The sequence below is a fragment of the Cucumis sativus genome, chromosome 5 (assembly GCF_000004075.3).
Source record: "Cucumis sativus cultivar 9930 chromosome 5, Cucumber_9930_V3, whole genome shotgun sequence".
NCBI lineage: Eukaryota > Viridiplantae > Streptophyta > Magnoliopsida > Cucurbitales > Cucurbitaceae > Cucumis > Cucumis sativus.
In genome coordinates, this window is record NC_026659.2 from 4306392 (window position 1) to 4319819 (window position 13428).

The 13428-nt window shown below is 33.5% G+C and overlaps 2 protein-coding genes across 8 annotated transcripts; one reads left to right on the plus strand and one right to left on the minus strand.

Annotated features, from left to right (window-relative positions):
• Positions 1 to 1202: 1202 nt before the first annotated feature.
• Positions 1203 to 6408, minus strand: LOC101220760 (probable protein phosphatase 2C 38). 7 transcript variants are annotated; one of them, XM_031885817.1, is made up of 7 exons: positions 6005 to 6408; positions 5420 to 5459; positions 5181 to 5251; positions 4719 to 5087; positions 3013 to 3395; positions 2325 to 2561; positions 1203 to 1909 (listed from the first exon to the last, which is right to left on the minus strand). In XM_031885817.1, exons 4-7 carry the CDS (start codon positions 5041 to 5043, stop codon positions 1685 to 1687), a joined length of 1170 nt encoding a protein of 389 aa, XP_031741677.1. In that variant the 5' UTR covers positions 5044 to 5087; positions 5181 to 5251; positions 5420 to 5459; positions 6005 to 6408; the 3' UTR covers positions 1203 to 1684. The 7 variants fall into 7 exon arrangements, with proteins under 7 accessions (XP_031741677.1, XP_031741676.1, XP_004143597.1 ...); XM_031885816.1 differs by having other exon boundaries at positions 5200 to 5251; positions 5420 to 6408; XM_004143549.3 differs by having other exon boundaries at positions 4719 to 5251; positions 5420 to 5940; positions 6113 to 6407.
• Positions 6409 to 8206: 1798 nt separating this feature from the next.
• Positions 8207 to 13021, plus strand: LOC101220516 (deaminated glutathione amidase, chloroplastic/cytosolic). Its single transcript, XM_004143548.3, has 9 exons — positions 8207 to 8533; positions 9284 to 9420; positions 9690 to 9818; positions 10027 to 10085; positions 10288 to 10400; positions 10477 to 10569; positions 10710 to 10812; positions 11887 to 11969; positions 12580 to 13021. Exons 1-9 carry the CDS (start codon positions 8309 to 8311, stop codon positions 12619 to 12621), a joined length of 984 nt encoding a protein of 327 aa, XP_004143596.1. The 5' UTR covers positions 8207 to 8308; the 3' UTR covers positions 12622 to 13021.
• Positions 13022 to 13428: the final 407 nt, after the last annotated feature.

Sequence of the window (13428 nt, forward strand, 5' to 3'; positions counted from 1 at the left end):
TTTTATTTTTTTATGACTCAAATAAGATAATCACTTTTAATAATCTAGAGTTTTAATTTTTTTTAATTAAAGGAAGTTAAATAAATGTTTTATCGAATAACTCAAACAGTCAATGTCTTCTAGATTTTGATCGTCGTAATTTTGGTGCTTTATCGTTATACTTCACTTTTTCAACCCATAAATTTTGTAATGCCTCAAGTTTGGGATATTTTATGATTCATTGAGGTGTTTCTTTTATCTTCCTCCCAATTATTTCTTAAATTATTTTTTTTGTTTTATGATACATTGTATGAATATTTGTTTACAATTTCATACGTTTCTTTAAAACAATTGCTGTACTTTATTTTTTATAGTTTATTTTACACTATCATAGATGTTAAACACCAATATATCAATTCTATTTTATTTTTTTATTCTATCCAATATTGTTAGTTTTATTTGCTTTAATATTTCAATTTAAAACATAAATAAATAAACAAAGAGCAGAAAGGGAGGAGGAGATGCAATACAAAAAACAAAATTAATTTTTAATCAATTTATTTAATTCAAATGTGTTAATTATATTTCTAGGTTGACATAAAAGATTTTTACAATAAATTAGCAAGATTTCTTTTTGTTATTTATCAATTTAATTAATAGATGAAACTATGTTCTAAATATAAAATAAATAAATATTAAAGATTTCGGTTAACGAAAATCTAACATTACTAACTAAACTTAAGTTTTTCAAAAGAAGTTCGTGACCAAAACAAATACTTTTAAAAGTTGAAGAAAGTTTATGGACTAAAAGGATTTTAACCTTTCTTTTATTTTAAATATATTATATTCTCTCCAAATTACATTTTGGTTGGGTTAATTTCACAACACACAATCGTTTCCTCCGGTAGGTTCTAAAGTATTCATGGTTCTTAACATTAATGGTAGCAATTATTCATCATATGGGCACTTGATAATGCATTTGAATGAATCTTGAAGAAACAATAAAATAATAAAATACAAAGATTCACCATATTCATGAAGTAAATTGAAAACGGCTTCCTGATTTTGAACGAGTAAATATTACAATTTTGAATGAAAAGAAAATTTCTACTAAATTACAAAGAGCAAACTCATTAAATTATAGAGACCAAACAAGAACTAACCCATAATCAAGACAAACTAATTTTAATATTTTTTTTCCTTTGGTAAAATAAGACTACAAATTCACTTAAATTATTATTTCCACACAATATATGGTTTTCCATCAGACACTACATTTTTTACAATAAACTCAAACAAACCAGATCAAAGTTCTTTTTTTTTTTAATAAACTTCAACATCCCCCAACCTTCCAACTAGTTGAACTTTTTTCTAAAACAAATACTTGGGAGACAAATTTAAGATATTGAAAACTCCTCTCGTCAATATTATCTATCTCTCTAATACTATTGACAAAAATGTCAATATGGAGACTTCTTAGAGAATAAGAGTGCTACACAATGTAAAAGGAAAACACAAAATGAAAGAAGGAAAAAGAAAGAAAAAAATGAAAAGGTAAATGGGAAAAGAAAAGGGTCATGGTTTTCCAAATCTTTCCTCTTTTGAACACAAAAAAGGGAATAATTTTGCAACACAAATGAGAAAAAAATGGAGGTAGGTGGATGTAAAAAGCACAAGAGATGAGATGATGCTAAAGCTTCACAAACTATGATCTAGCGAGGATACCAGAACCTCCTCTGATTGAAAGCATTGGTCCGTAGCTTGGACTGCGACTAATCAGATGCGAATCGAGGAACAAAACTATCACAGTGATGTCGTCGTGGAAATGCCTTCTTACCCCGCGGTCAATCTTCTTCAAGTCTGTGTATCTCATCTCTCTTTTTTTGGCAGCTCCATGAAGAGCGGCTTTAACGAGTTTCCTTGCAACCCCCTGCACATCAGACATGCAAATGGCATAAGTTTTTTTCTTTTTGACTTGCAATTTTATGTCTAATAATAGGTCCGTAAATTTTTTTAAATACTAGATAGATCAAGAACGTATTAGACACAGAATTCCATAATCAATAGATACAAAAATGAAATTATGAAAGTTTAGTAACCTGTTCACTTTTTGAAATCATAGTTTGTAACGAAAACAAAAGGGAGAATCAGTAAGCAGATTGCAAGAAGAAAGTCAAAAGGAAGCGCATCAAATTGTGCATCCTCCCAAGACTCCAGCAATTGGTAAGACATACTGCTTCCATAGCTTGCCAATGGCAAGAAATCCTTCCCACATATACCTCTAAGCAAACAATCGAGCCTAGCAAAGATAGAACAAAGGAAAAAAAGTTAAGCAGAAATCATACATTGCGTGGACAACTATGGACGATGTCGACAGCTTCCTGATTGCTTATATACTCCCAAAGACCATCTGAAGCAAATATAAGAAACTGATCCTCTGGATACAGTTTCTGCACGACAATAGCAGGCTCAGCTTTAAGTATTGGCTTGTGGAATGGTTCTGGTAATCTGAACTTTGGCAAAAGAGGCTCTCGGTTGAACTCTGTTTTCTTCAGATAAGCATCACCAAGGGATCTTGAGACCTACACATCAACAGCTACATCATCAGAGTGAGACTTCTTAGTTCATAACTAATAGTTCATTTGGGATGAAAATATTTCCATCCTTCTTATTTCATACTTCAGAGTGATACTATTTATTTGCTTTTCTTTTTCTTTTTTACAAGAACAACTTTCATTGAGAAAAAAAAATGAAAGAACACACGTACACGCAAAACACCTCCAGCTATACAAGAGATTGTGCCTATAGAATAATTACAAAAAAAACCTTCTAAATAAAAGCCCACTGGAAAACACGAAAGCATACAAGGGACCATAATTCCCTAGGATCCCTCTCAGTACCCCTAAAACACCCTACTATTCTGTTCAGCCCACAAAACCCATAAAACTGCACATACATGAGCAATTGTTTGGATACAAGTGATTTTTTATTTTATTTTCTCTTCCTATCAAAGAAAAGGCATTGAGAACAAACCTGTATAACACCCTTCACACGCCACACCTTGTGCTTTAGCACCACGATCTGTGGATCATTGGGATGCAACGAGTGCAACTCCTCTCTCACAGATTCAATACTAGCATTGTGCTCAGATGACAATTGGATGGCTTTAACCTCTTTATGAGTTCTTTCAAATCTTCCCAACACCACTCTAGAATCTCCAGCATTTGCAATATATAGTAATCCACAACATATTATGCCTACCAAACAGCATGAACCAACCGAAGCAATTTGAGGCTTAATAAGCCATTGTTTCTTTACAAGAGACAAAAATTCCTCTTCCGTCTCCAAGAACGCTTTGTTAATAATTTCAGCAGATACTCCCTGATTTTCTGGAATAAATTCTGCATCATGAAAAGCTGTCAAGTGTAAACATTCCAATTAGCTATATAATGAAAATTGGTAGGAGATCCATAAGCACTCACAAAGTCACAACCAAACTCAAGGAAAGTTTCCTTCATCGTTTACTTCGGGCTTCAAATTAGACTAATTTCGGTAACAATCTAGAAAGTTTATGTACATGAACATACTATCCAATCCCAACTATTTCTACATGGCAATGAAAGGAGGATATCGAATTCTTTTAAAGTTAAGATAATGTACTTTCTTTGAGAGCAGCATTGCAGATTCTCAAAACTTTCGACAAGTAACTAAATTTGCAATTGAAAGAATAATGTCATTTTCCTCTAAATCAGCATATGCAAATTCAGTATATTGATGAAGGCCCTACTTCAACCAGAATGCAGAGGTCCACAAATCATCTTGTTCTATTCTTTCATTTTCACATAAAAGACTAACACAATGCACAGGACGCAATGGTTCTTCTCAGACATGCGCGACTCAAGGACAGAAAACATCCATTTCCACTTTATGGTTTATATTAGGCAATCTCAAGTCCTTCGGCTAAGACAATCAAACTCGTCTCTAATCCATTTGTAAGCCAATCTCAATTCCTTCAGCTAAGACAATCAAACTCATGCCTAATCCATGTGTAAGCCAACGTCTAGTAATATATAAATTTTGATGGGAAACAAAAGCCATTTAATCGGTTGATGAAGTAGAATACAAAAGAAAATCCTAATTGTGAAATAGTTACTGAAGACAACTTCATTATGGAAAGAGGGTAGATAATAAGCTGAAATTACAAAAAAGTGGAGATAGTTTACTTGACGATAAACCAACATTAATGTCTGATTCTCAGGATTGGGATCCATTAACCTTGACTAAAAAGAAGGAAAAGAAGTGATAGTTGGGGATGCATTTAGGCTGACTTTTGCAAGGGTAAAAAGTGCATGTGATGTAACCAATTAAAAGCACATTTCAAAATTCGTATAAACTTTGGTTAGATAGAAGCCAAGGCAATTCTAAAAGAAAAATAGTTTGGGTGTTTTTTGGGCTATCATCTGTCTTTATGCACCCAACCAAAATTTCCAATCATAACTTGTCAAGTGGCAAATTATGCTTTTTCCTTTTTTATAAATATTTTAATATTTTTTTTATGAGTAGTAAAAAGGGATGCACAAAAATGGGTGATGGGGATACACCCCATGTATTACCCATTCTACAAATTTTAAAACATAAGTGTTCCTAGAGAAATCACATGATGTGCACACAAAAAGCATGAACTACTTCCAATAGAAACAAATACAGAGGTATTCAGCATAAGTAAATGTAGGACTTACTCTTCATATTATTGAAAAGGCGATCATTTATGAATTGTGCAGCTTCTGGTCCTCCGTGGCCATCATAAATTCCAACGAACGTCCCAACCGGACCCGATTCGTATGAGCTCAGAGGCCCTGACTCAAGTTGGCTACGATCTTCCAACAAATTATTTGCCTGAATAACTGCCATTGAGAAATCACCATTAATATGGCGGCCAGAATCCTTGTACCACAACAGCCCGTCAACCCGACCACTTGCATCCCCATCTCTGCTGGAATTTTCGCCTTCGACTAACGGTTTCCAGCAAGGTGATACAATCTTCATAAAAGTTTCAGATACCATCCCTCACATATTCTCACCCAAATGATCCAGAATCTAAAACCATTCTTCAATCGGACAAGAAGGATAGTATTAAAACTTTGCTTGATTTCGTTCACAAATATAGGAATCGAAATAACAAGTTTCAGATGTCAGAAAACCATTGATCAAAGCAGGCACCATTAATGTTTCAACGAAAAGACATTGAGTTTCTTGATGGCTATACGTAGAACTGCAAACACAACAGCAACAATAAGTTCAAAATCGATACATACAAACATATATACAATAAATCGCATCAATAATCAAAATGTTATCGCCATCTTTACAAAATTGAACCTAGAAAGAACAAAGAATATGATGATACCAACAACAAGTAAAACAAGTTGATATTATGAACCTTGAGCACAGATTGCCGAGAGATCTTGCAGGACCCTTTTCTGCAAAAATGCTCAATTATAGATTGAGAAACGCATTATATGATGAAATTAGAAAAACAAAAACAAAAAAAGGGAATCGAGTAAAAAGAATTTCGGGTGTTCTGACAGAAGAAAAAAAACTGTCAGAACGTTGAAACGAGTAGATCTGGAAAGAGAGAATTCCTGCAAGTTTAATTGGCCCTCCTCCTCCTCAAGGTTCCTTCCTTTTCTTTTCTATTTTTTTTTAAATTTTTTTATTTTATTTTTCTGTTTCTTTGAGCCAAAGAAACAGATGGATCACTCTCCAACACCAGAATCCCTCGGATTGGGAACAATTTAAGAAACGAAGAAAAAAAAATAAAGCCCACGCTTTCGAAAGGCTCTTCCTGGCTTACTAAATTTGGCATTCTTCAGTTATGGTTTTCTAATTTATTGCTCGGACTCATTGACTTTGACCTTTAACGAACCCGCCATTGTAGGCTACTTCTGCTCATCTTCTTTCCTAATTGGCAAAAAAGGGGTAGCATCAAAAACCCTAAAAATTATATATGAATTGAAGAAATTACCAAAAGGAAAAAGGAAAAATTCTTCCAGATCACTTTCTCGAGAAACTGAGAGGGTGAATTTTCCGGGAAAGTGAAAGAGAGAGAGAGATTGAAATGCAAAAGATCAACCCTTCGAATTCAAACGTAGAAGAATCAAGAAAGCTGAATCGTTTGTGTTCTCTTTGGTGGTAGTGAATTGAACCCTTGATTCATTCGGAAAGCCATTGATCTGACACCAACATTTGGCATTCGAATATTCAGAAATTCCATTTCGCATATTGTCTTCCATTTTCAACTGCTTACTTTTTGGTGCACTTCTCCAACGGGCGTTCGTTTCCACATGAACGACGTGTCTGTGAAATCCACCTATTCGACAGTGATACTCCACTTTCGTATAAGTCATCTTGGAAAGATACTTTGTTGATCAATCACGTTTGTCAGGTCGGTATATGAAATAAGTTGGTTTAGTTTTAAACAAACTTGTAAATGAAAATATTTTGTTAGAAAGGTTAGGATAGAAAGTGAGGTTAACATGGCTGGTTTATTATCGTTGGTGCAAAATAAAAGTGAGTGCTAAGTCATTTCTTTGTCTGCCTATCAAATTTGGCTACAAGTTGTCCACTAAATTCGACACGAAAACTAAGGATATAGATGAAGTTGCACTTAATATTGTTTTTCTTTTGAACATATTAGGTTTATTGGTAGTAGTGGTGTTCGAATAATCCAAACTATCCAACAAAAAATATAATGATCGAGTTGGGTTAGATTGCTTATTGAATTGAGTCACATTTCTTCCTAGAGGTCTTAGACAAAAAAGATGATTTGTCGTGGATATGTCCATTCTAGATTGACATGGATGAATTTGTAAACTTTTATATTTTTCTTTTTAAATTGTGATGTAACTTTGTATTGAATATCTTAAATATTTAGTATTTTATATTTGATTCAACAAGATTTTAGTTATTAGTCTTATCTATTTAAAATTAAAAAGAAAATATAAGTCATAACTTAAAAGCCAAACTCAATCCAAAGTGAATTTAAGGTTTGGATGAGAGATTTTATTTATATCATTTGGTTGCTAATCCAACAAAACAGAAACACCCAAACCCAACCCATCACCTCTAGATAGTTGTAAAGCATAATTGTAATTTTGTCACCAATATTGTTTTTGGTTTTGATCCCCACCCCACCAAAAGATTTCTATTGGGGAGACTTGTTGGATCTCGGAGTATTTAGGGTGAGTGCTTCTCTAAAACCTAATTCCAATTTTATGGACTAAATGGGGCTTTTTACACATATAACCAAAATAAATAGATTTGGGGGGTTTTTTACACATATAACCAAAATAAATAGATTTGATTGTTCAATCATTTAAACTTTTCTTTCTTTTTTTAAATTGATTATAATCGTTTACAAAAGTTTGACCTAATTTGATGCACTTTGTAATATCAAATTTGAAAACAATTCAAATGACCTAACAAAACAAACCGACACTAGTTATGTGATAAAACTTTAAGCGCATGTTTGGTAGACAATTTGAAACAAGGGATTAAAAAAACAGTGTTTGTATTAAATTTTGATATATTTTATGTTAAAGTTTTTTTTTTTGTATGATAACTATTTTGTAATATCATATATTATACTATATGTTATACAATACATATATAAATTTGTCTGAAAATGGTTGATTTTGTAATATGAAATACTATATTTATAGATAGTTTATATATTCTAAGATATTAATATATTTTTAAATTTTGAATTTGAAATATAGATAGATAAAAAACATAAAAAGTTTATTTCATAAAACCACTCAATATGAGCACATCAACCAGCCGACCTACCAAACACGTATTCATTGAAATCGAAAAATTTTAAAAATCAAAATTAACCACAAAATAACACTTTTGTTCTCTTAATTCATTTGCAAAATTGTGAATTTTGATAGTTTTTAAAGGGTACAAATTTTCATTGATGATTAATCCAAAAAGACGAGAAAAAATGAGAAATTTTGAAAAGATTATTCATCTTTCTTATTATTATTAATAAAAAAAATTAAAAATTGAAAAATTGACGGACACCGTAAAACAAATTAACTAAAGCACAAAGTTTGTTGTATGATTGGTAAATATTTTCTGTCAAATGATTTATTTTTTACGAATTTTCTATTATTGCTATTATTATTATATTATACTCTTCGTCTTCACAATAATTTAAAAAAAGAAAATGTCCTTCGCAACCAATAAAAAAATGAAACTTTCAGTTCCATTTCGATTCCTTTAAATTTGAGGGGAAAAGAAATGGTGTGGTTGTGATCAAACTGAGATGTCCGTTTCTCCGTGGCTATCTCCCAAACAAAACCTGATTCGATTCACTACACCAACTGCCTCACCTCGATATAACCTTCCATTGATCCGTTCGAATTTCGCAAACGCTCTCGCCGGAGGATCGGCGGACATGGCAGTTAACTCCGTTCGAGTCGCCGTCGCTCAAATGACCTCCGTTAACAATCTTTCTTCCAACTTCGCTACCTGTTCTCGACTCGTCAAAGTATGTTAACTCATACCATTCTTCATTGTTCTTGTCGTAGTTATCGCTTTCATCACTGCATTTGTCGTTATCTACAAAGTTTTGAACAGATTTCATAATTGATCGGGGTATTATGAATCAAGGTCGTTAACAGCCTAATTTCTGTTTGAAATTCTTGTTTGAAGCTATGCATGAGTAAATTGTGAGTCCTTATGTATAAAGAGTACAAGACATCTGGTCTCGAGTTCAGCTCATCGCGTTATTACTTTGAGATGATGTTTTGTTGCTTTCTGCTGACCCGAGGTTTTTTCTTCTTTCCTTCGTAATCTGGATAGATTCATAATTTCCGCCGTTTCCCCGCTCACTCTGTGTCTACAAAGTTTAAAACAACTTTCACAATTGATCGAAACTTTGTCAATCAAAGAAGCGAACAGCCTAATTTCTGTTTGAAATGCTTGGTTTAAGTTATCTATGGGAGTAAACTATCAGTCCTGTTGTAGAAAGAAGAATGTAAGTAGTACAAAATATTGAGTCGCGAAGTTGGCTTGTGGAGGAGATACTACTCTGAGTTGATATTGGCTGTTTTCCACTGATCGGACGTTTCTTCTTATTCTTCCTCTTGTCATTTTGGCCAGTTTCTTATTCTTATCGATATGAATATATGACCTCTCGATTAGAAAACGGTGGATTAGATGCTTTATCGTATTCCCTGCTTTGAAGTGAATTTTCTTTTAGCTAATCAAGGTAACATGATTATCAACATATTCATAGGAAGCAGTTTCAGCTGGAGCAAAACTGATATGCTTCCCAGAAGATTTTTCTTTTATGCCTGCCAGTGAAGGGGAAAGTCAAAAGATTGCAGAGCCTTTGGACGGACCAATTATGAACCAATACTGCTCTTTGGCAAGGTTGTTCTTAAATCTTCGGCTGTTGCATTTCTGTTGAAGACACAAAAATGACTCTGTTGCTTAAATTTTAATCTCCATCATCACAGTAATTTGAGTGTGTCTTTTTGAGTGAGTTTCTTCTCTATAAAATATATTGTGAACATACAAAATTGATAACTTAAATTGGTTTCAGTTCGTTTGTATGGGCATAATCTACTGTAGCAAATAGAGATTTCATGAACATCTTTAAATAATCTTCTAATGCCTGTTTACCCTGAGTTAATTTGCAGAGAATCCAGGATATGGCTATCGCTTGGAGGCTTTCAAGAGAAGGGACCAGATGATCAACATTTCTACAACACACATGTCATAGTTGATGACACTGGAACCATCACGAGCAGTTATAGGAAAATACACTTGTAATACACTTGCTTTTATTTTATATTAACATGTGTGTTTGTGAGAGAGAGATAGAGATCGCATACTTTTGGGCACTTGATTGAATTTTACTGTTGTAATAGTGAAAGTTACTTCATTTGTGTGGGAAGCTAATGTGACTGGTGAATACATTTCCTGCACTATTTTTGGATGCTTTGTCTTTATGCTGTGCTGTTATTTTATGTAAAGGTTTGATGTTGACGTTCCTGGTGGAAGAGTATATAAAGAAAGCAGCTATACAAAGGCAGGTAACTTCCGTAACATCTTATGAATGCAGAAATATGCATAATGATTTTCTGCCCCTTTTCCTTTCTTCATTATGTTAAGAGACTACCACTAAGAGTAGCTATAATGTCAAGGTGTTTTGTAGGAAGGTTATGTGGCATGAATCAATTATATTGAATGATTTGAGAAATTTTTCTGCATCTTAATATGTTGTTTAAATTTTAGGAGAACACATTGTAGCAGTTGACAGCCCTATTGGACGACTTGGTCCGACTGTATGCTATGATTTGAGATTTCCAGAGCTCTACCTACAGTTGAGATTTCAACACAACGCACAGGTGTGAAAGAATCATGTGTGTATCGATATACTATTTTCATGGCTGTTAACATTTGAGTTTGGATGAAAACCGGCAGGTTTTATTGGTTCCTTCAGCTTTTACAAAAGAAACTGGGGAGGCACATTGGGAAATTCTTCTTCGTTCTCGTGCAATTGAGAATCAATGCTATGTAAGAATTTCTTTCAACAGACTGGCATACAAGCTTCTCTTTTTGTTTAAAGGATGTCAGGGAAGTGATTTTGAAAGGTTGTTATTATGTTTTTCTTGCTAACTTCTATGGTGAAAAAATAAACATATACGCATTGTCAGGTCATAGCTGCCGCTCAAGCTGGAAAAGCTAATGAGAAAAGAGAGAGTTATGGTGACTCCTTAATCATTGATCCATGGGGAAAAATAGTTGGTCGCTTATCTGGTCAGAACTGTTCCTTTCTTCATCTAGATTCATTTTTCATGCCTTTTATGGATTTCCAGAAAGCTATCTCGTGGATATGAATAGTCCTACTAAGTTCTAACTATGAATCTCATCTTCCATCATCTGCGCATGAAATGGTCCCAAACGTTCTAAGATTGAATTTTTATTATGTTAACATTTCATCGTGGTCCGACGCCATGGATGCCTCATGATGGCAAATTATTTTTATGAATAATAGTGTACCAGTTCTGCACTGCTTACAGTAGCTCTAAACATTTTACCATGCTTACAGCTCTAGGTTCTGCATAGTTTTTTCACCTTTCCTAACTATTAGCGAAGGTTAGTCCAGTTAATTTTATTACAAAACTCTGAACAACCAATAGAAGTGAGGTAACTGTATGAAATCTATGTTGAAGTTTTGGTTTCCATCTGATCATTGCTTCAATGCTCCAATGTACTCCATTGGAGAGAGTAATCAACATTTCTTGAGCAGATATTTCATAGATAGAGCTTGTGCACATAATATTTTTAGTTCCAATAAGGTGTTCCGTGCATGAATGGAAAGAGAGGGAGAAGGCTTAGCAAGAGAGTATGGCATTGATTATGGAGCAAAGGAAGGGAAAAAGTTCGGTGAGGGGCTGTAAGTAGAAACTATCGATGAGGGGATCACTGATGCTCAATCTGTTAAATGCCTGCCACAGGCTTCTGACTATGTGTCACAGGGTGAAAGCGTGGTAATGCGTATATTTCTTTTTTCTGTGCGGCATCAAGAAATACCTTGACCAGCCTTCTGTTTTGGGCTCACGTGTTCAACAGCAGGATTTAAATCACAAATTTGGGAATTATGTTATGTACACTGAAAGTATTTGCTAGTTTTGCACTGTTACAATGAGATCCTATTTTATATGCTCAGAAACATCCGAAAAGACATTGATTGGGTCGGTATCAAACTTTCATTAAGATGCATTATATGTTTTAGAGTACAATATTTTCCACATAGGAACGTGTAAAGAACGATAAGCTGCATGTAGTTTGCTGTGCCAATATTTCCCCCTCATATTTCATTTATTTCAGATCGATTGGCAACTGGAATTGCTGTAGCAGACATTGATTTTGATTTGATCGAGGCAGTGAGAACAAGGCTTCCAATTGCCCAGGTAAGTTCAATTGTGTTTTATATGCATAAAACTAGAGAAATATGACTGCTATGTTCCAGTTCGAGTGTCCTTTATTTTAATTTGAATATGTGTTTCACCTTTCTGCTTTTCTTAAAAACCCTCTTGCCACAGAAACTTCCTCACCCATTAATAAGCCCATGCACAAGTGAAAAAAACAATCGGTTAAAATATCATATTGGTCCCAATATCCAATTTTAATCATTGTACTTCTATATCATCATTCCTGTTAAAACTTGTGAAAATATATTCATCTAGTGTCTTCCGTTGCATGAGAACTATTATGCTCGTTTAACCAATTTTTTTAAAAGTTAAATTTGAGATTTGGTTAAAGTACTAAACTAAATTTGATATATATTGAAATGACAAAGACTAAGATTCGACACTTGAAAGAATTTAGATTAAAATGTAATGGAACTTAAAAGTATATGGTCGAAGTAGGCTAGAAAAGTTCATTTGATTATAGTGAAGGGAGGTTCTTGGGAAGTGATTTTACTCCACTAAAAACAGTTTTTTTTCTTCTAAACTTTGTTTCTTTTTCTTTAAGAACTCGCTTTGATTTTATATTCTATAATTCTTCTTTATATTTCAGCAACGGAAGCCCTTTGATTTTTGGAAACCAGCGTCAACCTGACGCCTTGCTCATTCAGGTGCATTCACATTTCACTTTTTGTTGAGAAGAGATATCTGGAGGGCCCTTATCCAGGGCGGGCTCCTCCGTCTTCCTTTGAGCCAGGTTCGAGGTTACTTGGCTGCTGCTGGGCACTTTTCTTGAGAGGATATTCTTGATTCAACGTTGCTTGCTTTATTCCTATTCCACTAGAGCTCTTATTTCTTGAAAGTTTTAATCTAAAATTACATGATAGAGCTGGAATAGGAAGTTATTAGTTTATTTATCTGATCTTTTTAGGAGTAGAGATAGAGGTCAAGGGTTAGTGTCAATTAGTTCTTGGGTTTACACCATAATACAAGAGCTTAAGTCTTTAATTAATGAAAGTTAAAAGTTTAATGTTATAACATTGAACTATTCTGCATGGATACAACTTTATTTTAAAATGCTACATAAAACATACTCATTAAAGACAATACTTTTTAGTAGTTGCAAATGAGTAAAATTTCAAATCATTTAAAATTGATTTTTTTTACAATAATTAGTTTAGGTGATTAACGGAGAATCGCTTCAAGTTCTTGCACTCATTTTATTTATTGAGAATTGGCTTATTTAACAATAATCATTTTCTCTTTGTGGTAATTTTGTAATTCTAAATTCACATTTGAAACTAAACATAATAACAATTCACTAATAGTATGAAAATTATTTGTATCTATTTGCTTTTCAATCATTCCTCCAACTATCACCCTTAATTGATCAAATACAAAGTATTTTGAAAATTCTGTAGACATTTTTACTTGCGGAGAAACCACCCTAATAATATAAGTA

Excerpts from the sequence above, each read along its gene's own strand:
- LOC101220760 (XM_031885817.1), bottom strand. The coding sequence starts at position 5,043 with ATGGTATCTGAAACTTTTATGAAGATTGTATCACCTTGCTGGAAACCG. Across the intron at positions 3,396-4,718 it reads CCTTTTCAATAATATGAAGA|CTTTTCATGATGCAGAATTT; the intron begins GTAAGTCCTACA and ends TACACTTGACAG. Across the intron at positions 1,910-2,324 it reads TCCATAGTTGTCCACGCAAT|GGGGTTGCAAGGAAACTCGT; the intron begins GTATGATTTCTG and ends TCTGATGTGCAG.
- LOC101220516 (XM_004143548.3), top strand. The coding sequence starts at position 8,309 with ATGTCCGTTTCTCCGTGGCTATCTCCCAAACAAAACCTGATTCGATTC. Across the intron at positions 8,534-9,283 it reads CCTGTTCTCGACTCGTCAAA|GAAGCAGTTTCAGCTGGAGC; the intron begins GTATGTTAACTC and ends ACATATTCATAG. Across the intron at positions 10,813-11,886 it reads AATAGTTGGTCGCTTATCTG|ATCGATTGGCAACTGGAATT; the intron begins GTCAGAACTGTT and ends CATTTATTTCAG.